Here is a 23,835-nt window from a genome sequence, read left to right as displayed (position 1 = left end):
AATCCAGTCAACAAAACGGGAGTCGATTATTCAAATGAGAGACATGCTTGCGGGCAACATCTTGTTTCCAGGCTGAGATTTGCTCTTTCTTTACTTGGCTAGCATTCGGATTTTGGCCAGTATCTGATTGGGTTTATTAGTCATGCCACTTCATGTTTATGTCATGAATTTGACTGGTCAAATAATTTTCTGGTGTTTTTCGGATTACAGTGTTAAACAATTTGGAAAGTAAGTAAATGCCAGCCTGATGCGGTTGACGAGAATGATCGCATGGTTGAATGCTGTGCTAAGCTAATACACATTTAGGACGTGTGAAAAAGAAAAACAGTTGGAACAAATGGGCAGCTTCTTCTTCACAGTCTTAAAATAACGTCGAAAAGAAGAAGAAATACTCGTCCTCTGAAAGAAACGGGTTCCAAATTGCGACTCGAATTCAGCTTTCAAATCTGGCTTTTGTTTCCATGGAGACGGGCCCTGAGCGGATGCCGCTTCGGAGCACACTTTAGTGGCTTACATTGCTCCGCTCTTCTTCTACACTTAAAACATGGAGGTACCCTTTCAGACTCGGGCGGAGTTTGCTTTGAAATGGAAGAATAGGTGTTTTTTTTAATCTAATCTTAAAACATCAGTTATAAGCAGAGGTGGGTAGTAACGAGTTACATTTACTTCGTTACATTTACTTGAGTAACTTTTTGATAAAAAATTACTTCTAAGAGTAGTTTTACCGCGCAATATTTTTTTACCCCGCCGCCCCATTCATACATTAGATTGACTGTATTTTCACAAAAGCGCTCCGCTTGCCTGACACGGGAAATGCGGCCCTGGTTGAAGACTGGCAGGCACGAGGAGAACCCGAAAGAGTCAACTGAAAGATGACGTCGTGGTGCTTTCGCTTTAAGAAAATGCCACCAAAGGTCGCCACAATTTGTGAATGGTTTGTGCACGCTTGGGCTAACGTGTCTGCTTGCACTGTTGTTCCAGCTCAAAAAGTTTTTTTTTTTTTTTTTATGGTTTGAAGATGCCAGCATTTGCACATCATTGGATGTTTTTTTTCCTGTGTGATGACATTTAAAAATAAATAAATCAGACTTCATGTTCAAGCAGTTACTCAGTATTTGAGTACCATTTTCAGCTAATCCTTTTTTTTTTACTTGTACTTGAGTGATTTTTTTATGACTACTTTTTACTTTTAGTGAGTAATATTATTTTGAAGTAACGCTACTCTTACATTTGGCATGTCCAAATTCACCACAATTGATGCGGGCAACGGAGGCTACAAGAGGGAGGAGGAGCCTTCAAAGGACGCGGCCTATGAACTTTGGACATAACGGGAAATTAGGTGGACGTCTGTCATGACAGGACGCAGGAAAAAGTCTCAAGGACCCAAGTCTGAGGAGGAGAAGGAGAAAAAAAAAATTGTCCCCAGCACAAATTTGGTGGAAAAACTGGACACGGTAAATTGTGTGAACTTCACTCAGCAAAATGTCTCACAATGTCTTATAGTTATTGCACTGATAATGTGAGTAAATTGGCGTCAAATCAGTCTCTTGTGGTGAAATAACAACGTGACTTGACCTCCTGATAGTCGATGTAACTAGCCAGGAAATCATAACAAAATCAATAAATGCAATTTATGATCTGACAAGCATCTTGAACATCTAATCCTCGTGTGTTCCGCAAACGGGTTTTATGTAACCAGCTGAAGCAGACCAAAAATGGAATTTAAGGGGGGGCGAAGCCAAAGAAAAGTCCAGACGGCCTCGAATGATTTCTTTGATGCTCACTGAACTGACGTCCCGATCAATCTTTCCAAAGATTTGCTACTTTAGACGCTTACTGTATTATTTATAAGTCCACTAGAGCTACTTGAGCATTATGTGAAGATATGAGGACGGAAATGATCAGACATGTGAATCCAATTTGGGACTCGCAGTCAAGTTTTCAGATTACGAAACAATGTTTGACAAGAGCTTTACTGCTTTTCCGTGGAAGAATCTCATCCAGAGTTGAATTCTGAAAGCACACTTCAGGTCACACGATGACACGTGTGTCTTTTTTGTTCTTGTTTCCAGCTTCTACCGGTTAGATCATGATAATTGTTTACATAGATAATAATGGACAATCGCCTCCAAAAGTATTGGAATGGTGAGGCAGATTCTTTTATTTTTTGCTCTCGACCAGTGGCTGTCACATTTTTATTGTCTTTGGTATGAACCAGGCAGGGATTGAACCCGCAACCTCCTCGTCAGAGGGTTGACACGCTACCCATTAGACCACTGAGCTTAGTAAATAGAATTAAACAAACCACTTGAGCTAGATTGCATTTTTTGTCTGACTGTTTTCAGACTTGTATTTTTTTCCCATCCATCCATCCATTTTCTGTACCGCTTGTCCTCACAAGGGTCGCGGGGGTTGCTGGAGCCTATCCCAGCTGGCTTCGGGCAGTAGGCGGGGTACACCCTGAACTGGTTGCCAGCCAATCGCAGGGCACACAGAGACGAACAACCATACTCACAATCGCACCTATGGACAATTTGGAGTGTCCAATTCACCTGCCATGCATGTTTTTGGAATGTGGGAGGAAACCGGAGTACCCGGAGAAAAGCCACGCAAGCACGGGGGAGAACATGCAAACTCCACCCAGGAAGGCCGAAGCCCGGACTTGGTCTCACAACCTTTGCACTGGGAGGCGGACGTGCTATATATATATATATATATATATATATATATATATATATATATATATATATATATATATATATATATATATATATGCGGGTATATATTTATATATATAAAAAATATATTAAAAAAAAAATATATATATATATATTTTTTTTTCCCCATTTGTCTTACTACTAGATTATGCCCAAAAAAAAAGAAGAAGAAAAAAGGAAAATGTTTGTTTTAAGCCTCACACGATTTAAAACTGCCTGATCAAATAAGATCATTAAGTAATAAGTATCTTAAAATAAGCAGAATGGTATTGTCTGACAATTTCATTTTCAAGTAAAAATAACTTGTCAAAGAGCAAAATGAGCAAAATTTAAGAAATGACATCTTAAGATTTCAGTTCGATATGACAACTCATGAGCTGTAAAGACAGAAATCCTAGAACAAATGCTCGTCTCGTGACTGGAGCAAAAATGACAGAATTCATCACATTTGGAGATGAGGGTAATCCTCCAGAATTAGGAACTCCAAGTCAAGACTTTTCTTGTCAGAACTTGACAAGGTAAAAAACAGCAAGTGCATTTGTTTCAACTTCCTCACCCGAGCCGGTCTTCCTCTTTCTTCCTGAGGTCGAAATCTCGCTGAACCACTTGCCACACGTGTTCGGCCTCGTCGTCGGTGAGCTTGGAAAGATCCGGCTCCTTGCCCGTCATGGCGCCCAACATCCTTGCGAATTGGATCCTCAGTGATTGGCCCAGTTGCCAGCCTGCCCGCTGTTTGGGTTCTGTAAGACATGAAAAGAGGCATATGGAATTCAGATCATAAAGCCAGTGAAAACATAAATCATCCATCAGTGTTGCGCTGCTGCTGATTTGTGGGTCAAACCGCAACAATTTATCGGCTTATCTTAGCACAACCACAGAGGAAGAGCCCAAATCGATTTGTTTGGTAGGCTAATGCATTAGCGACACAGATCCATTTCAGCTAACCTTGAGGCACAGCGCAAAATGCAGCATATCAATAACAGCAAATCCAATTTAACAGTTTTAAATGGGAGTACTCTCAAGAAGAAGTCAAAGGATTCCAACACGCAAACACGGATTGGATGCATTGGAAATGACAATTTGACCGGCATAGCTTGGGAAGGACAAGGAGATGTTTAGGACGACCCTCCTTTCAACATCTGTTTGCAAAAGTAGGAATATTGGAATGTAATATTCATTCTCAGTAAAAGTGTTGTATATTTTAAAGAAAATAATATTTTACGTAATACAAAAAAGTATGTATTTATATTTCACTCTAAAAGTTGTATATATTTTTTTTTAGGTGTGTTAATGCATTTGTGAGATACAATTTTCAAACAGCAGTAGCCTACAAAATCATTTTCAATAAGAAATGGCTAATATAAAGAAAAATGGGGGGAAATCGAATTTTCACCCCCAAAAGTTGTGTAGTTTTAGTGTAATTTTTTTTATTTAAAAAAATTGACAAAAAGCTCTAGATCGTGAAAATGTTATAGACACTGTAGATAAAAAAAAATTATAGAGAAAAAAAATATTTTCAATATAAGAAACAATTATTTTAAAGAAAAATATGTGTATTTAAAAAAAAGAAGTTTTATTTAAAAATAATTTTAGAGGGAAAATGTGTATATATTCAATAGGAAAAGTTTTATATTTTGAGTAAACCTTTAACAGTTAAAAAAAAAAAAGCTGTACATTAAATATAAAGTATAAAATTATATAGCAGTAGCTTACAGAGCGTTATGAGGCTTAAATAAAAATTTGACAGAATTTCTAAACGACAACACATGCTACAATGGGATGTAAAAAGCAGAGCAAAAACGGACATGTTGACATTTGGAAACATCGTGTAAGTCGCTTACCTTGTGGACCCAGCAGCCTCAAAGCGGGTTTTTCCTCTCAAGGCACAATCAACTGACTGCAGGGCTAACATGAGCAGCGGCCGTCAGCAATTCTAATCACATGTCTAGTTAACAAAGGGGCTAGAAGAAAAAAAGAAGAAGGGGGGGGGGGGGGGGGGGTCAAACAAGCTGCTTTCATTTGACATACAGTATTTGAGGGCAGCGTAATTGGACCGTGCATCAAATGGACAGCATGGTGAGGTCATGTGGAAGCTTAATCTCAAGTCACATGTCATGCATGTTATGTATGAGAGTTTCATACAAATTGTTGAGAATCACCCTCTAACTTATTTCCACTTTCCTTCTTTGTGGAAAAAGGAAAAATGTTGTACACACAATCCTTTGGATTTAATGTGGCAGCCAAAAGCACAACTGAAAAAGACATCAAAGTGTTCAATGTGTATTGTCAGCGTCGTAGTTAGCGTTAGTCCAATTTCCTCTCTCTCGCTCACTGCTTGATGTTTTCAAAGTGGCTAATTTGAGCCACGGGACCCCCGGCCAGAAATCCTGTTTTCTCATTTGTCTTCCTGACGACTGAGTCCAACACACCAACGCGGTCTTTGGAAGGCTAATTTGGAAGGATATCTTCTTGTAGGCTTCTTTATTTCTTTTTTTTCTTTTTTTATTATTATACATGTTTAGTCCAAGACAAGGTCAGTGTATAATGGGTTTTTTTAGGTACTGAGAAATTAAACAATTCAAATGGCTGCACAAGAAAATATTCGTAGTTCTCTCATTTCATCCCTCTCTCTTTTTTCCCCCAGGTTTTCAGAAAACATTAAAAAAAAACGGATCCAGATATTGATTATATTATATTTATTAATAATTTCATTTAAGGGGTAGGATTGAATGATCTGATTAACTAAACATGTAGTCGATTTTTTTGGCCACCATCCTGAGAACATGTTTAAGGCAACAACAAAAATTACAAGTTTTTGTCTAAATATTATTGAGCACATTGTTTTAAAAGGGTGGTGATATGATATTAATTACAGTACATTGTAAAAAAATTATTTTTAATATATATACATTGTTTAATTTTTTAATTTACCAAGCAATTTTTTGGGGTCCTTTTTTTCATGAAACATAGGGGGACGTCCTGGTAGTTTTAAGTTGTAATATCACCAATCACCACTAGATGGCAGACATGTCTTAGTTGTGTCTGGTCTAAACTGGCCTACACTGCAATATCAGTAGACTCATATTTTTGGTGGATTTGGAATTAATACGCGGGACAAACATAGTACCTCATTAATATAAAAAATTTGAGTAAGTTCGTGTTTGTGAAAAAAAATTACAAAATGAGTTGTGTTTATTGGTAACAAAACAAACAAACAAACTTTCGAACAAAAGTACCTGTGATTTCCCAAAATGGCTGTGCTACCACACAAAATGGCTGACTTCCTGCTTAATTTCATGCGTTGTTGCTTCCGATTTTTCATGTGACCTGTTATGACCCAGTTTTGTGTTAACACCGTCCGTCTTAGTAAAAAAAAAAAAAAAAAACTGTTGAGTTTTCCGGCAAGTCTACTCATGACCAATTAACTTAATGATGTTTGGGCGTCTCCTTGTCTCGCTCGAATGTTTTCCTGCGTCGTCAGATTGGGACCCTCGAGAGCAAGCATTGGCTCCGATATGGCCTCTCGGATTGTCTCTCTCTCTCTCCGAGTTCCTATTAACGCAGGAGTTGCCGCTAATTATCGAGAGGAAAGGAAATACAAAGTTTTGCGATGAAGCCATAATTGCAGGAAACGTTTGCATTCTTCTCCTCCGCTGCGCGGGCTTGCATGCACGCAAACGCGCACCACGCAGTCCCTTCTCCCTTTTGGATGTTTACAAAAAGGGCAGGACGGGAACCCAAACATGCACTTTGTACTTATATACACACACCGTGATACCAACAGCAATTGCCTAGCGCTTGAAAAAAGATGAGCGAGAGCGAGTCTGCCTCACAAATTCCGTACACTATATGAAACATTTAGTGAAGTAAGCCTTTGGACTGGAAACGGAGATGTTTCGGCGTCGTATTCAAAGGATCTTCGCGCGTTACGCAACGTGGATGATATTCAGCGGTTTTATGAGAAAACCTCAATTTTATAGCTTTTGGATGCGTTCAAAGTTTCCCTCCACGCTTCCAACGAGGAATAGTTGAGCTGAGGTTTTTCTTACATATGGATACGGTTTGGATCAAGGCAACATGATGAATCTCAAGTGGGGCTTTTGCTTTGCAGAACATATCAAACCATGTGCTTTCTCTTCATGTTGTCTTGTTCGGTGGTTCTTAAATGGAGCTTGGGGGTTCACAAAAAAAAAAAAACCAACAACAGCTCAACCCTATTTTAAAAAGTGCATATGAGGACCGGGTGCTAATAAAGCAAACATAACAAACCAATGACTCCTCCTTAGTTTGGCTTTGGGACAGTTAAATGCTTCAATATGATTGTAACATATCATCACATAAATCTGACATTTCCTGCATTAATATTCTAATATTTTTAAGAACAAAAGATGTATTATTACCATAATTAAGTGATATTTTATTTGAGAATGAAAGGCATATTTTTGTGAGAATTTAAAAAAAAAAAAAATATATATATATATATATTTTTTTTTTATAGAGTTTATGGGGCATCTACTCATGTTTGACGCACCTATCAAATGTCATGTTTCTAAGCGAAATAGACTTTGGAGACTGAATTTTCAAATTTAAGATCATTATTATTATTATTATTATTTGAAAGTTAGAAAAAAATTGGCCCCTAAAACATGCTTCTCTAATCAATACCAATTTTGGTGGACATATCTATCATGACAGGACAAAAATCTATGCATGAAATGTAACAGGAAGTCAGCCATTTTGGTTTGAAGTAGCAATTCGGAGCAAATTCCAGCGCTTTTTCTGTTGGGCAAATTCCTTTGATGTAATTCAAACCCAAAACTTATTTTTCAATACTTTCTCCTTCACTCCCAAAAAAACGTATTTCAAGAGGTGGCCATTTTGTGACACTTGCTGTCGACTGAAAATGACATCACAAGCTGTTTCTTCCGCTCGCGTTCTTGTCCGTTCTTACGACAGCAAGTGACAAAATGGCCGCCCCCTGAAATGGATAAAAACGGAGATTTTGCTGCTTAGTTCATATTCATCAAAATACTGTCTTTCGACCTGCGGGGCTAAATAGAACATATTATTGTAAAGAAAATCTACTGGACGGTAGCACTTGTGGCGGAAAACAGTAATGGAGTAGCCTGCCAAACAGCACGAAACTATGTGAGCTCTCAAGTTGTTTGCTACATGCAGGCTAACACACGCGCACACTCACACACACACACACACACACACACACAAACACACACACTAGGAGAGGTTGAACTTGTAATACAGCCAACACACACACCAGCTGATTACGAGGATTTGAAACAAAACCATCATATGTTTTTTCAGGATTATGACCCAAAATTGCAAAATGTAATAAATAACGGCGAGTTGTTGTTTTTTACACTCACTTTGGTTTGGCCAGACTGCGGCTGTAATGAGCTAATTTTAGAAAGCAACCACATTTGCACTTAGAACTGTATTTTCGGCCCCCGTTGGCCACCCGCAGCCTAAAAATTGTCATTAACATCATTCCCTCCACACCTCGTAAAACATCTGCTTGTGTAAATAAAACCTTCCGCCTCAAGCACAAACATGCGCACGTACACACGCACAATCGATTTTTTTTTTTTTTAACAAAATGCGCAACTCACTGTAAAACAGAAAATTCAAAAAAACAAAAAAAAAAAACAATATGGAAACAACGCAAGCAGTCGAGAACTTACTATATATTACAAATAAGTAGATTCCTATTACAAGTGGGAATATTGTGCGGAATTTACCCTAACCCTTATTAGGCTTTATGCGATCAGGTTTTATAAAAAAAAAATTTTTATAACTGATCACTGCTAACTTTTTAATTGTGCATCCGATCCAGATATCAACAGATGGAATTCAAACATGAAATTATAATCTTGCAAATTCTTTCAGTCTACAGCAAAAATACAGAAACTGGTCTCAGCGTTTCAATACTTTTGGAGGAGAGCGTATGTAGAAGCTCCCCCTCTCAATGTTATATCCGATTCGGTGGGAACGATGAGATGAGGACCAATTATATTGTAAGTTACAGTGCACACATCTGTTGATATGAAACAGAAGGACAGTGCACTTTAAGCTTTCACACACTGCGCACTGCCATATGTGCTTTGTCAATCAGTCGGAGATACAAACTGTGCGCTCATTCACGACATCGAAGTCTGCAACTTTCAAGCCACCGTAGACTTCAATTCAGTCGTTCCAGAGCCAAACCATTATGAACTTTAAACTAAAAAATATATTTTTTTTATGAGTAATTTCCTAAAGTAATACATACCAATTTCAAAGCACATATTAAACAATTCTAGATATACTCAATGAAAAAAACACAACATTTTTTATTTTTGGGGTTCAGTATTGACCAGTCAGTACTGACTGGTTTTCTGAGTCCCGAGACCCCCTCCCCAAACCCCCACAGGCTCCCGATCAGGTAAACGAGCACCATGGGAGCTAGCCAGGGAGCTAGATAGCTAGCACTTGGGGTTTAAGTAGGGGTGACCAAATGTGTCCTCTTTTGAGAGGATAGACCATTTTCTTACGTCCTGTTTGTGCATCCGGAGGTTTTTATAAATTCAGAAAATTGTCTGGATGGAATTGTGTAACTAATAGGAGGTGAGATATACTGTGTAACTGCGACTGGAACCACAATTTCAAGGCCGTGTCCTCTTTTTTTGGAAATGGGAATATGGTCACCCTATTTAAAGCCAAACTGTGACAGGGTTTTAACTCTCTGGACCTGGATTTGCCACCTCTGCTTTGTGCGCAATATTTCATAACCGCCATGGTAAAATGAGAAAAGCAACTAATTTCTTACCTAGCGTTACATTTCGTCATCTGAAGGTGCTTTTCTATTGGCTGCTGCTAGAATACTATCACTTCTGTGTGACACTGAACTTATTCCGGTTAAATAAATATACTTAAAATCACATTAAAAAAATTCCAATAAATTAATTGCCAAAGACTAAAACCAAAGACATTTTTGCTATAATTATAGTTAGTTTAAGTTAGCTTTGTAAACATAAGTTGCAGTTTCAGTTAGTTTTCTAAAAAGCATTTTCGTTTTTTATTCCCGTTAACGAAATCGTTTTTTGAATTTTTGTTTTCGTTTTTGTTAGTTTTCGTGAACTAAAATAACCTTGCTCCTCTCTCAAGTGAAAACCAAGAACATACATATGAGGATATACTGTATGAAAGGTTCAAAGTATGATATACGTTTCGATGTCATGCTTTATTTCCTAATTAATGTGAAAAACCAATCAGCGCCGCATAGTCAGGGGAAATGAAAGGATACGACTGTAAGCCCGATTGAGCCCAAATGAATTCCAGATGTTGAGAACGCCAAAGTCATTCCATGGAAATTCTAACATCCCAAGGTAAACCAGAGTGGTGGAAAAGACGAGCGCGCGCGCGAGCGCAGTGAGTCACATCTGTAAAGCTGGAGGGGGGCCTTTTAAGGAAGGAAGAAGGAAAGAAGACGGCTGCATTCGTTAGCATACACGCTACGTTTGCTATGCGTAGTTGTCATAGCCGCTGGCCTGAGCATTAATCGACTCCAGCTGTCAATTAAACACACGCTAGTAAGCGTTCAATGGTGAGCATTGTTCGTTCGGTTGAATCGTTGCGTCTGGGGAGCTTATGGGTGGGGAGGCTGCTTGGCAGGAATTCGACGCGATCCACCAGAGGAGCGAGCCGGAGGAGCCAACTGCACTTAAGTCTTTTGCAGAGTCCACTTTCCTTGTGGGAGCTTCAAGATGCAGAAAGGACCCCAGGGATGGACACGCTAGCCATTACAACAATGCGTGTCGTTGTCCCTCAGCTCAATCAACAGGTAGATCGTTCCTAATGGAAGATTAGCATCATCAGACGCTGTGTCGCAGTACAAAAGTACACGTTTCAAGATCATGACAAATTACAGTGAGGCATGCAACTGTCTTTTGACATGCAAAGACGGTGCCGTTCTGCTTCCCGAGGGAGCTAATCTACACTGTAAAAAAAAAACCTGTAATATAACAAAATTTTACTTTTTATTTTAGTTTTTTTCTGTATTTTATAAATATCATTTAATTTACAAAAATAAACTCTGATTTTACACGTAAAGTAACATGAAATCACTTTAACTGTAAAAACGCAATATTTCTGTTCTTTTACAAAAAAAAAAACTCCATCAGAATTACATACAGTATATTGATTGTTAAAATACAATTCAATTCAATAGAACTTTTTTGTAACCCCTCAGGGCAATTAAGAAAAAGCAGCAACTGAGCAGCATTACATTAAAAGGAGAACAAAAAGTATAAATGAATATACACGCAATATAAAAATATACACAATATCAATAAGGTGACTCAATGAGCAGGATAAAGTGCCAACTGCCAACAATATGTATATGTACGAAAATGTTATATCAATGAATTACCTTAACAGTAAACTGTTGCAATTTTAAACCCAAAATCTAGTTTTTTCAACAGTTATTAGTCATGTTTTGAAAGATTAATCTCATTACTTTTTTCGTCATATACCGTTATATTACTTACAATCTTGTTAAAATGTACTCATTTACTACTTTAATTATGGAAAAAACTGTTTTTACGAGAAAGTAATTTTCTGTTATCTCAGTTGTTTTCTGGTGCGCCAGCTGCCGGAAAAATTACAGTTTTTTTTTTTGTGTGTGTGTTTTTTTTTTAACAATATTTTTATTTTTTACAGTGTAAGATTCATTAGTTAACATTCAAAGATGGAAACTTCTGCTGATGTCATGAACGTGCCCCTGCGCAATTTTTCATAGCGAATCTCCAAAATCATCATCAAATTCTGATGCTATGCCACGGCTCCAAATAAGCAGTTTGGCAGTTTGTGGGTCAACATTTTTTATGTTGCACCTCATTTGAACACATTGATTAGCAAAAGTGAGAATCAAACGCAGAGAAAAAGAAAAAAAACAAAAAAAAACGATCCAGATCCTTCGCTGGGCTCACGTTCATGTGTTGATCAGTGAAACTGATGTCAAGAAAGCCTTTTCATTGCTAATCTTTCAAACAATAATCAAAAATTCAATAAGCATTCAAAAAAGCAGCTTTGCAAATTTGCAAACTATGTGTGGGTCACGACAGACATTTCATAGTCACGCGTCTGGTTGCTATAGTGAGCGTGTTTTGTTGAGACAGATCATGTACAACATTTTCACCAGGATAAAATGCTTGCTTGCAAAAATGTTGCGTTTTGGGGCAGTTTGCAAGTTGTAAGTTTACCTCCAACAGTGATGAAATGGCCATTGTGGGAAAGAGACTGAGTAAGAGGTAGGGGAAGGGGGGTGGGGGGGGTGTTGTGGATAGGAGAGGAATATTCCAGAATGTGCTTCCAAACCCCAAATAGGCTGTGGAAATATGTGTGCATCACACAACGGCCCATGTAAGAAACAGCTTTCTCCCAAAATGTGACTCTGAAGACAGAGAGTTCTTATTCACGATACTGTAAGTCAAGTTAACTTTTGTCCTACGGGGGAAAAAAAAAAAAAAAAAAAAAAACTCCAGAGGCAGAAGATGTATCGAATGGGTCTCTTACACACAAAATAGGAAAATGTCTTTTGAACGTGTCTTAAAACTGTGCATGAAATCTCAAGACTCTCAACGTATTGTGAAACAAAATGTGCTGACCGATGTCAAAAATCTGCAAGTCACGGCTCCTCCAACAGGACAAAGACCCAAAAACAGCCTCCCAAATAGGGAGAACTGATTATATTTGACTTTGGCATTAATGGTCGCATGTTCATCATCCTCCACGAATGGAAAAACTAAAATTCAGTCCCTCAAATACGCGTTGTTTCACTTTGCAACATGAAATTTGGTCGTAATGTGTACCATGAGTCGACCCACACAGAAAGCTAATTCCGAAAAGACACAGAAGGTCAGCCATTTTGTGTTGAAACATCCATTTAGTTTTTCTTCCTCCCACTCCTTTTCAGGCTACGTTTAGGTGAGTAATTTCTGGAAAATTCATATATTGTTGATTTTGATTGCTGCCTGAAATAAATGAACAAATGAATGAATGAATTAGGGCTGTCAAAATGAGTTAATTTTGAGTTAATTTAAAGTTTCTTTAACGTCACTAACTTTATTAACGCACAATTAATGACCGCCCCTTACTTGGAAAACCTGTACTGGCGGAATTCCAGTCGCAATGCAGCAGACACGTCTACGTCAAAATTGAATAATAATGCATATATTTGTGGAGACTGGGGTCAAGTTGCATTTTACAATTTAAAAAACTTTGCAAAATTTCACAAGTTACTTCATGTTAAAGATTCGATAGCTCTAATATGAAAAAAAAAAAATGCACTGAGCTGTCACAGTCTTGTAAATGCAATTATGCCATCTAGTGGCAGAAAAATGACCAACACAAATCAATATCACTATCGTTTTATTACAGTACATCTTTTTATTTTTAACTCAATTTTATGGATTATAAAATTACTCTATCAATGACGAAAAGATGCAGCCATATTTCTATTCGTTTAATTTTTCCCCCACTTTTATGTTAACAAGAGTATGAAAAATGTTATGGTACAATTTATTGTACATTTAGAGCAGATAAAAAAAATTGAGATTAATTGTGAGTTAACTATTGAAGTCATGAGATTAATTACGATAAAAAAAATGTAATCGCTTGACACCGTTAGAATGAATGAATGAACTCAAGGGTAACTTTCAGCCATTTTCACAGGTCCTTCAAAAACAAACTCCTTGTTGCCAAATTTGAACCACGAATACGAGATAATATGGGATGTTCATTTTTGACACTGTAAAGTTTTGTAACTTGCCTCAAAACACAAAACTCTACGAAGACTTTTGCACATTTCTGTGTTGACATAACGAGCTCATTAAATGAATTAAAAAAAAAAAGTTAATAACGACAATGTGACGGGAGTTTCTAGCTGTGCACATGAAAAGATTTTTTTTTAGCAGTGCCAGCACAAACACATCAAGGCAGCGGAAAAACCAAAAAGTCAGAACAATCTGTGGCTGTCCAGCAGCGTCGATCATGTGCGAGTGAAGCGAATCAAAAGACATGAGATCTCCAAAGATGGTCTGCAGCCGCGCTTGCATATGCCAAACACATTTCCACGTTATTATTCCATCAGGTCTTAAGCAGTTTCTTCTTCATAATTTTTTTTTTTTTTTTTTTTTTTTACAACTCCCCCTTTTTTAAACAAGCCATCAACGTACAAAGATGGCGATGCATAATCATAAAGATGACATTTAACACGTATGAAAAAGCCAAAGATGTTAACTTGTGCTCGTTAGATCACCGAACGATTGCCGAGCGCAATCGCCGCTGCCTCGGGCGATGGTTCAAATGCGGAGAACGCATTTCGCCCCACAGTTGGGTGTGACAATCGGCGGTACTTTACTCAAGCTATGTCGTCGTCGTCGGGGGTTTCCCGAAATGCGGACCACGTTGTGTTTATTTCAAGAAAACAAGCCTCGCAAAAGCGTATTCGTTGCCGACGAAACGTTTGGACGAGCGCCAAGCCGACAAAGTGTGAAATCTTGCAAAAATGATGTCAGTTGAGTTCATCTTTCAAGAGAGATGCAAAACTGCGAAGCGCACGGCAAGAGCGCTTAAGCAGATGTTCAGGACGGTGTTCATCCCTTTGCAGGAAATGGGGCTGGATGAATTCTTTGCGATAGTTTGGGGCCTGTCCCTGAGAGATTTCTGTTCTTCACGGACGGGAACATGCAAACGTGGCATGTAAATAGAAACAAAACACACGCGACATTCGTTTCGTCTCACTTTTGTTTGAATTTTGTGGCTGCTGAACACAACACATTAAAGTAAAGGCTACGTGTACTTCTTGTAAGTTTCTGATTTTTTTTCCTCGCAACTCTTTATAAAGTCGCAAATTTGCCACTTTATAAACTCGCAAATTTATGATTTTTTTTCTCGCGAATTTTGCCACTTTATCAAGTTCTTTTCTCTGAATTTTGCCCCCGCCCTCTAAAAAAAATATATATATTTATACGTGGCCCTAATACGGCGTGGTAGAGACGGGCATCGTGTTTGATGTTTGATTGGATTTTATGACCACATCATGGCAATGTGGGCGGAGCATCGTGTCAAACTTTGGTGACATTTCCAGGGATTTGGCGTAAAAATGTAAGGTGCAAAGCAAAAATGAAAAACATCAGTTTCACCGATTGACGCCTAGTTGGGTTGACATGTCACGCATGAAAAAGTCTTCGGAACCCATGGCCCAAATTGAACAGGGAGGGACTAATTATCGTCTGCAAAGGTTGAATCCCACCCGTCTTCAACAAACAAGAAAAGTCCAGTTTCCTCGACTCGACCTCTGCAAAACCGACAGCAAGCCTTTCCTTTTGAACACCGAACAGTTTTACAGCTTTTAAAAGGATGTGAAGGGACGACAAGTTGGAATTGTATGATTTATTTTGGCAAAAAGGACCAAGTGGTAATGGGTTCCACGTTCCCGTAGTTATGTACAGTGAATGATTAGCTGGTAATGAGACGAGCGTCCAAGACACAACACGTGCACTCGTGCCGGACTGCAACATCTGCTAGAAAACGAGCGGACAGTTGATGAGAGTTTCTGCAGCAGCTTCTTTTTGCCGAGCCAAAGGAAACAGAACAGAATGATAAGCAATTTGTCAGAATTAATACGACGGAGATTGTCGTTTGCGTTTGTTGGCCTCCCGAAGCGAAACGGGCCTGAATGAGTCGATGCCGCGTGCGGAAATGAGTCAATATTTTTCTTTTGGTGTAAAACTGGATTCCTTTTCTCCCCTCACCTCAATCAGTAAGGCAGTGATTACTTTTTTTTTTTTTTTTTTTTTTTTTTATTATTATTATTATTATTATTATTATTATTTTTTTTAAATATATATATATATATATATATATATACACATATATACATACATATATACATATATACATACACACATACATACATTTTTACATACATTATTATTTTTATTAAGGCAGTGATTACTAATCTGGGGGTTCTGACCCTTGAGCAAGGCACGGAATCCCCGCCACCTCCAACTAAGTGGTGCAGAAACATTGGCCACTGACCCCCCCCCCCCCCCCCCCCCCCTTTTACTAATCTTGTAGTGTGGGCTGGATAAAAGTTGATTTAGCGCCATGAAAATAAAATCACCTGGGATGATTGAGAATCTTCACTTAACTTTTGGTTAAAGGTTTCATCACTCCAGAGAATTTGAGCTCTTTCAGCGTGGGAGTCTTTTTTTTTCTTTCTTTCTGTCCTCTGATGTTGTGGGCTGCAACTCGAGTTAATCTTCTGGAACTTTCATCACCGCACGGGATCACGGAAGAGTGACCAATTGGGTTATTTTAGTCAGCTCTCTCACCAAAGGCTATACGGTCTTCTCCCGATTACTCAGTTTGGCCAGGGCGGACACCTCGAGGGGGGAGGAGCCTCGGTTAGCCGGTCGAGACTTGTTGCCGATGGGCCTTTCAAATAGTTTGTGTGACGTAAGATAGTGGACACTGCGTGAACGGCGAGGTTGAGGGAAAGTTCTGAATGCACATCTCCCACGGTTCAATGTTTTAGTACTTTTTGCACAGCTTGCTGAACTCTACGGAAGCGCATTGCATTCACTTGTGGGGAAGAACAGGGGGAAAAATATTCGGGAAAAATATTCGGGAAAAATATTCAGGAAAAATATTCGGGAAAATTTTTCAGGAAAAAAAGGAGAAAAAATTACTCAGAAAAAAAACGGGGGAAAAAACAGGGGAATAAATTATTAGAAAAAAAATGAAAAAAAAAGTATTAGTATTTTTCCCCCCCTCTGAACTCCAAGTGACTTGTTGCAGACTCGCTAATGGCAGACACTTTCCCGCTTTGCCATACGCTTTCGTAGAAACGTAACTGTTAGCTGTTAGCTAAAATCGATGCCGATTGATTGACATGTTCGTATGCTGAACCGGTAAGTGATATAGTTATGCTTTGAGGTATGCGGGAAAGCCATTACCAAGTCACAGAGGTAAAAATAAATAAATACATTTTTTTTAAATACTCCAAAAAAAGAGCACCAGCTTCTGTTTTTCTGAGTAAATTTTTTTTGAATAATTTCTTTTCAGTTTTTTTTTGGACGTAGAAAGAGACAGAGGAAGAAAAAAAAAGTACAAAATAACCATGTAACATGACCAAAAACCTCCAAATATACGGTACTTGTTAGAAACGTACATATTCACATAACCTACAGATATATACGGTTCAATGTTTTTTTTGTACTTTTTGCACAGATTGCTGAACTCTACGGAAGCGCATTGCATTCACTTGTGGGGAAGAACAGGGGGAAAAATATTCGGGAAAAATATTCAGGAAAAAAAGGAGGAAAAATTACTCAGAAAAAAACGGCGGGAAAAACAGGGGAATAAATTATTTGAAAAAAAAATGAAAAAAAAGTATTAGTATTTTTCCCCCCCTCTGAACTCCAAGTGACTTGTTGCAGACTCGCTAATGGCAGACACTTTCCCGCTTGCCATACGCTTTCGTCGAAACGTAACTGTTAGCTGTTAGCTAAAATCGATGCCGATTGATTGACATGTTCGTATACTGAACCGGTAAGTGATATAGTTATGTTTTGAGGTATGCGGGAAAGCCATTACCAAGTCACAGAGGTAGAAATAAATTTAAAAAAAAAATTTAAATACTCCAAAAAAAGAGCACCATCTTCTGTTTTCTGAGTAAATTTTTTTTGAATAATTTCTTTTCAGTTTTTTTTGGGACGTAGAAAGAGACAGAGGAAGAAAAAAAAGTACAAAATAACCATGTAACATGACCAAAAACCTCCAAATATACGGTACTTGTTAGAAACGTACATATACACATAACCTACAGATATATACGGTTCAATGTTTTTTTTAGTACTTTTTGCACAGATTGCTGAACTCTACGGAAGCGCATTGCATTCACTTGTGGGGAAGAACAGGGGGAAAAATATTCAGGAAAAAATATTCAGGAAAAAAAGGAGGAAAAATTACTCAGAAAAAAACGGCGGGAAAAACAGGGGAATAAATTATTTGAAAAAAAAAATGAAAAAAAAGTATTAGTATTTTCCCCCCCCTCTGAACTCCAAGTGACTTGTTGCAGACTCGCTAATGGCAGACACTTTCCCGCTTGCCATACGCTTTCGTAGAAACGTAACTGTTAGCTGTTAGCTAAAATCGATGCCGATTGATTGACATGTTCGTATGCTGAACCAGTAAGTGATATAGTTATGTTTTGAGGTATGCGGGAAAGCCATTACCAAGTCACAGAGGTAGAAATAAATAAATAATTTTTTTTAAATACTCCAAAAAAAGAGCACCAACTTCTGTTATCTGAGTAAATTTTTTTAAAATAATTTATTTTCGTTTTGTTTTTTTGGACGTAGAAAGAGACAGAGGAAGGAAAAAAAAGTACGAAATAACCATGTAACATGACCAAAAACCTCCAAATATACGGTACTTGTTAGAAACGTACATATTCACATAACCTACAGATATATACGGTTCAATGTTTTTTTTGTACTTTTTGCACAGATTGCTGAACTCTACGGAAGCGCATTGCATTCACTTGTGGGGAAGAACAGGGGGAAAAATATTCAGGAAAAAATATTCAGGAAAAAAAGGAGGAAAAATTACTCAGAAAAAAACGGCGGGAAAAACAGGGGAATAAATTATTTGAAAAAAAAATGAAAAAAAAGTATTAGTATTTTTCCCCCCCTCTGAACTCCAAGTGACTTGTTGCAGGCTCGCTAATGGCAGACACTTTCCCGCTTGCCATACGCTTTCGTCGAAACGTAACTGTTAGCTGTTAGCTAAAATCGATGCCGATTGATTGATATGTTCGTATACTGAACCGGTAAGTGATATAGTTATGTTTTGAGGTATGCGGGAAAGCCATTACCAAGTCACAGAGGTAAAAATAAATAAATACATTTTTTTTAAATACTCCAAAAAAAGAGCACCAGCTTCTGTTTTCTGAGTAAATTTTTTTTGAATAATTTCTTTTCAGTTTTTTTTTTGGACGTAGAAAGAGACAGAGGAAGAAAAAAAAGTACAAAATAACCATGTAACATGACCAAAAACCTCCAAATATACGGTACTTGTTAGAAACGTACATATTCACATAACCTACAGACATATACGCGTAAACATTTCTTACTCCACACTCACACATATACACACAAACCCAATATATTCCTGGTGCTACTTTCAACATACAGTTGTTATGGAAGAAAGAGAAACAACAAACATTCAGAAGAACCAAAAAAAAGAAGACAATAATTGATAGAAATGGTAAGTAAAAAAGTTATTTTTCTATTTTTCCATTGAATGCAGTAAGATGAATGGCAAATTTCACAACAGGTTGAATCCATGAATGGTCCAGTACATTTTCATTCTTTTTCAAAACCAGTTGTCCTAATTAAGGCTGTGGGTTCATGGAAGCGATCCCACAGTTGACCCTGAACAGGTCGCGGGGCATTTAGACAAACAAGCAAAGAAATGGAGACGTCACTAAAGTGTGAGGTTGAAATAAAGGGCGGTTGTAGCACCCACTTAACCTAACCTCTTTTCCTGAACCACAGAAAATGATGTTTGTTAGTTTAGTATATATTACACACCAGCATGACTCAGTGCTTCTTTTTTGGAGCAAGACATGAAAGTAGGATTCCGCCCCCCCGATGTGTACGCCAGTACATGTTCTCCTCTGGTGACTTTGTATCAAATGTCTTCATAAGGCAAGGACAGTTTAAGTGATCATGTCATTTTGGTATGACTAAAAACGCCAAGTATACCGTAAGTTAATGACTAATGTGGCCCAAGCGCTTCATAATTTCCACATATATAGTGTGGAAGAACTCCTCCCGGAGCACTGAAGAAAATGCTCGTTTGTCTCCTTTTTTTATTTTTGAACTGAGGAAATGATAAGTCAGAGGGGATTGACAACAAGTACTGCATTGTTTCCCAGCCAAACCATGTGTCCATCAAAGAGTCGCTTCGCCACCACAGCTGTCTACGCCGGGCCACCTCGACGCCTCACAACAACGTTGACACTCCTGTAGATTTGACACTATTTTGTGTGTCCTGTTATTAGGGACATGTCCACCAAATATTGTGCCAAACGGTGAAACTGGTGTCGTTATTATTAAAAAAAAATTAGTAACTCTGCTGAGAAAAATTGATTTTTTTTTTGTCCCTCATGGCGAATTCTCCAAATGATCATCAAAAGCACCAAAGTAGCCAAAATGGCTGACTATTTTTTATTTTCAAGCATGGGTAATTGCATCCTGTAATGATAGACAAGTCCCTCCAATTTCATGTCAATTGATTGATTTATTTTTAACTTTCTGAGAATCCTCAGGATGATCATCAAACTTTTTATTGCTCCACCGCATATGGTAGCGTCAAGCCAAAATGGCTGACTTCCTTTTCAATTCCAGAAAGTGATCTTTCTGACATTTCTCGTGTATACTGTGATGATGTACACGTCTCAACCATTTCTTGTCAGTTTTTAAAAAAAATATATATATATATGAACTCAACAAAAAAGTCATTGAACACCTGGTTCTCCAGTTACAAATAATTAGGGATGCAAGATAATATTGATGGCTGATAATTATCAGCAATTATCGACCAATTTGATGTCATACAAATAAACCAGATAATAAAGATTTGCCACGTTAGTCCATCTGTTGTAGTTGTGGCTGAAATAGTGCCCACTCCCCTCTCCGATGGTGATGTCGCATATTTGTGACATCATAATGCGCGCGACCTTGTGTTGTTAGAAGATGCATTATGGCGACATGGCAGTCACCAGTGTGGGCTTTCTTTACCGTATTACTTTATCTGTATCGGTTGAAAATAGCATTATCGTGCATCACAACAAATAATATATTTATTTTACAAATGGCATTTATCAAATTTAAAGTTCGGACATTTGCATGCATTGCATTTCTGGAGTTGAAGGCAAAAAAAAAAATGTAGAGGTTAAAATCCAAAATTGGTAACATTGTCAACAATAAAAAAGGCGAATAAACAGAAACAACCGCAATAACAGTAACAACATCCAAATAAGACTAAGACTACTACACGTCACCAGACCGGACTCAGTATTTGGTTAGGCCACCTCTGTTCTAACCTAACCCTGACCCATTTTTGCGAGACGGAACAAAACTTTCGCCCCCCCCCCCCAGTCTTTCTGACAGTTCCTGCCCGAAAAATGTCCACAAGAGCGGGGGCCGATAACAGTATCGATATCGGTACTCGCCCATCCCTATTTGCCTACAGAAGAAAAGCAAAAGACACATTTTAAAAGGTGTCGATTCACCCTCAACATAAGCACAAGGTTTGACATAAACAGCAAGCCAAATTCTCATTAGATCTCGCTGCTTATCAGATGATTCTCTCAGAACATATCTTCGTGGCTCATCCAGCGCGGGTTGCCTAGCAACCGCCACCACAACAGAGCGTTGCTTTGCTGCAAATGTTCGCATGAGTAATGCTTTTCAGTGAACACAACACGGGCCAGTGTTATAAGCGCTTCCATATGGGACATTTGGAGTCTTTTTTTGTGTGTGTGTGTGTGTACGTGATGAATAAAGAACTGTGTGTAACTGTAGAGCCTGTTTAGGATAAGAGGGGTTTACCTTCTGCAGATGTGCAGATGTGCAGATGTTCGCTTGGTATCACAACACACCGACCTCTCCAGAGAACGTCTGCTTTAGCAACGTACCGCTGTTGAGCTTTTGGTTTTCTTTCATATCCTTTGCACTGACTGTGAGGATATGTAAAGTTAGGTCCGGAAAAAACATTTGGTAGGGTGGAAGCCATTTTTCCTGGACCAAGTGGCAAAATGGATATCACTGCTTCATTGCGGCTCGTTTGCGGGTCCTGCTGTCTTCATTTTTTTGCCTTCAGTTACTGCAAAGCAAGCTCGGTTTTCTGAAAACAGAATGGTGATATTTACTTTGCACATCCCAATAACAAAAAGCTTCTTAGGTTCAAAGGAGACCCTCAATCGTGTCTCCCTCCTCCAACACAGCTGACTCAAATGATCAACTAATCAGCACGCTCTGCAGAAGCCTGATAACGATCTTGTTCATTGAATCAGGAGTGTTGATGGAGGGAGATTGTTCTTCATGTGCCCCGCCTCTTGCACAAAGTCAGCCAGGATAGACCCGAAGTCACCTGCGACCATAATGAGGACAAGCGCAATAGAAAAATGGACGGGTGGATGGAAACTACAGTACCCAAAATGCACTGCAGCTATGTCCTGTCAAAAGTCGAGCTCAGGGCAAACTCGGACCTGCAGGCTTCGGAGGTTTCCCTCTTCCAACACAAGCTGATTCCAATCAACAGGATGGCTATCGGGTTTATGTCGAGCTTGCTGATGAGCTGATCATATATCAGCTGTGTTGGAGAAGGGGAACATCCAAAACCTGCAGGACTCCGGCACTCGAGGACCGAGTTTGCCCAACCCCGGTGTCGCTTGTGGTGGCTCATTTTGTATTCTCTTTGTCAAACATCTTTCGAGATTTTGAAGGGGGTGCATGGCTTAAAAGGGTTTGGGAAAAGCATTCTCTATTGGGTTGAATTCAGGTGAGGGGCCATTTAAGAAAAGTGATCATTAAACTTTGCCAACATGGTTCTCCCTATCTGTCTCGTATACTTGCTCCCAATTGGGCTCATTTGGCCAAATTTTCTTGAGTTGGTAAAAGTACGGGCCCTGGAATTCACACACCCAAAAATTTGCTTCAAACTAAAATGGCCACTTTGAATTGATACATCCATTAAAAACACAGACATGGTGGGGAAAAAAAGTTTCGCAAACGATCTGATTGAGCGAGCCTAATGTGCACACAAACGCTTTGAACGGACGCACTTTATGACTTTTAAGACACAGTGTTTTAAATCCACTCAAGAAAAAATAATCTCAACTTTTTTTTTTTTTTTAGCAACAAAATGCTCCACAGTGCTGCTGTTGACAGCTGGCGTGCTCGCGCTGGGGATAAAGTCACTCTGGGGCCAACATAGCAAGGTGTAAATATGTATTTAATAATTAGCAGCTCATAAAAGTTGACACCGCCATTACTGTTTATGTTTATCCTATGCGCAATCATGCTTGCCACCAACACTCGGTCGGTGGCGCACGTGCAACACGTGCAGTGAAGCCAACCAGACCCCCGATGCTGCACCGTAAACTATCATTATAAAGCCATTAAAAAAAAAAAAGAAGCTTTTTCTGTACTTGAGCTTTTTTTTTTCTATTGTAGCCAAAGAATTTCATTGACTCCACAGTGCAATTGCCAAAGTACTGCAATGCGCATTCCTGAGTGTTTTTTCTTAATGTTTGATTCCTTCTAAAACAATCATTTCAATGACACATATTGACACAATTAAAACATTCTACAGATACTTTAAAGGTGCATTTTGCCGTTTAAAAATGTAATATGAAAGCTTTTTCCACATCATGCATGAGTACGAAGAGCCCTGACTGTTTTACTCTGACTGCACCAATCAGCTTTTTGCCTTTTCTTTATAGTAGAGTGTGCGGACCCTTTGGGTAGGGGAGGGGTGGAGCGGCGGAGGGTGACGTCATGCGCGTCCCTGCGGAGTAGCAGACATGTGGCGCTGTGCTAGCGTTAGCCTGTGGTGTTAGCTAGCGTACGACACTGCGCGCATGAGCTGCTAACTTTCCACAGTTGCGATGCCGTTGTTACGCTTTGGGCCAGAGGTTGGCAGTAGCGAGTAAAAAAAAGTGACAAACTGCACACAGATTCTTGAAAGGTGAAGTAGCTTTTGCAAACAAATAATGAATATTTGCATTCTGGTCTATCACGTTCATCCATACGTTTTATCGCCATTGGGATAGTTTATTCGTTTACCTAACCCAAACTGGTGAAACTTTTATTTTGAAAACTAAACTGCTCAACTCTCATGTTTGCACCTAGCTAGCTCGCGGGCTAATTCGATAGCTCAAACCCGATGGTAACCATCAGGCTCTACATTTCCGCATTTGTTAGGCTGTCAGACAAGCTATATTGGGCTAAACGCAAACTATTATTTTGAAAACTGAAAGCTG

At 38.7% G+C, this 23,835-nt stretch overlaps 1 protein-coding gene across 4 annotated transcripts in view; it reads right to left on the bottom strand.

The window, feature by feature from the left end:
• mlphb (melanophilin b) overlaps nt 1-23,835 on the bottom strand; it is a 110,968-nt gene that overhangs the window by 17,549 nt on the left and 69,584 nt on the right. For all 4 annotated transcript variants that reach the window (XM_086090458.1, XM_086090455.1, XM_086090457.1 and 1 more), the window contains 3 exons: nt 21,401-21,695; nt 4,559-4,678; nt 3,274-3,457 (listed from right to left, as the gene is read on the bottom strand). In XM_086090458.1, coding sequence (XP_085946584.1) covers nt 3,274-3,398 — 125 coding nt within the window. In that variant the 5' untranslated portion in view covers nt 3,399-3,457; nt 4,559-4,678; nt 21,401-21,695. The remainder of the gene's footprint in view (nt 1-3,273; nt 3,458-4,558; nt 4,679-21,400; nt 21,696-23,835) is intronic.

The sequence above is a fragment of the Leptonotus elevatus genome, chromosome 12 (genome assembly GCF_054856555.1).
Source record: "Leptonotus elevatus isolate MCC_2025b chromosome 12, RoL_Lele_1.0, whole genome shotgun sequence".
NCBI lineage: Eukaryota > Metazoa > Chordata > Actinopteri > Syngnathiformes > Syngnathidae > Leptonotus > Leptonotus elevatus.
The sequence above is the reverse complement of the archived record's forward strand: the minus strand, read 5'-3'. Positions and strand labels throughout refer to the sequence as shown.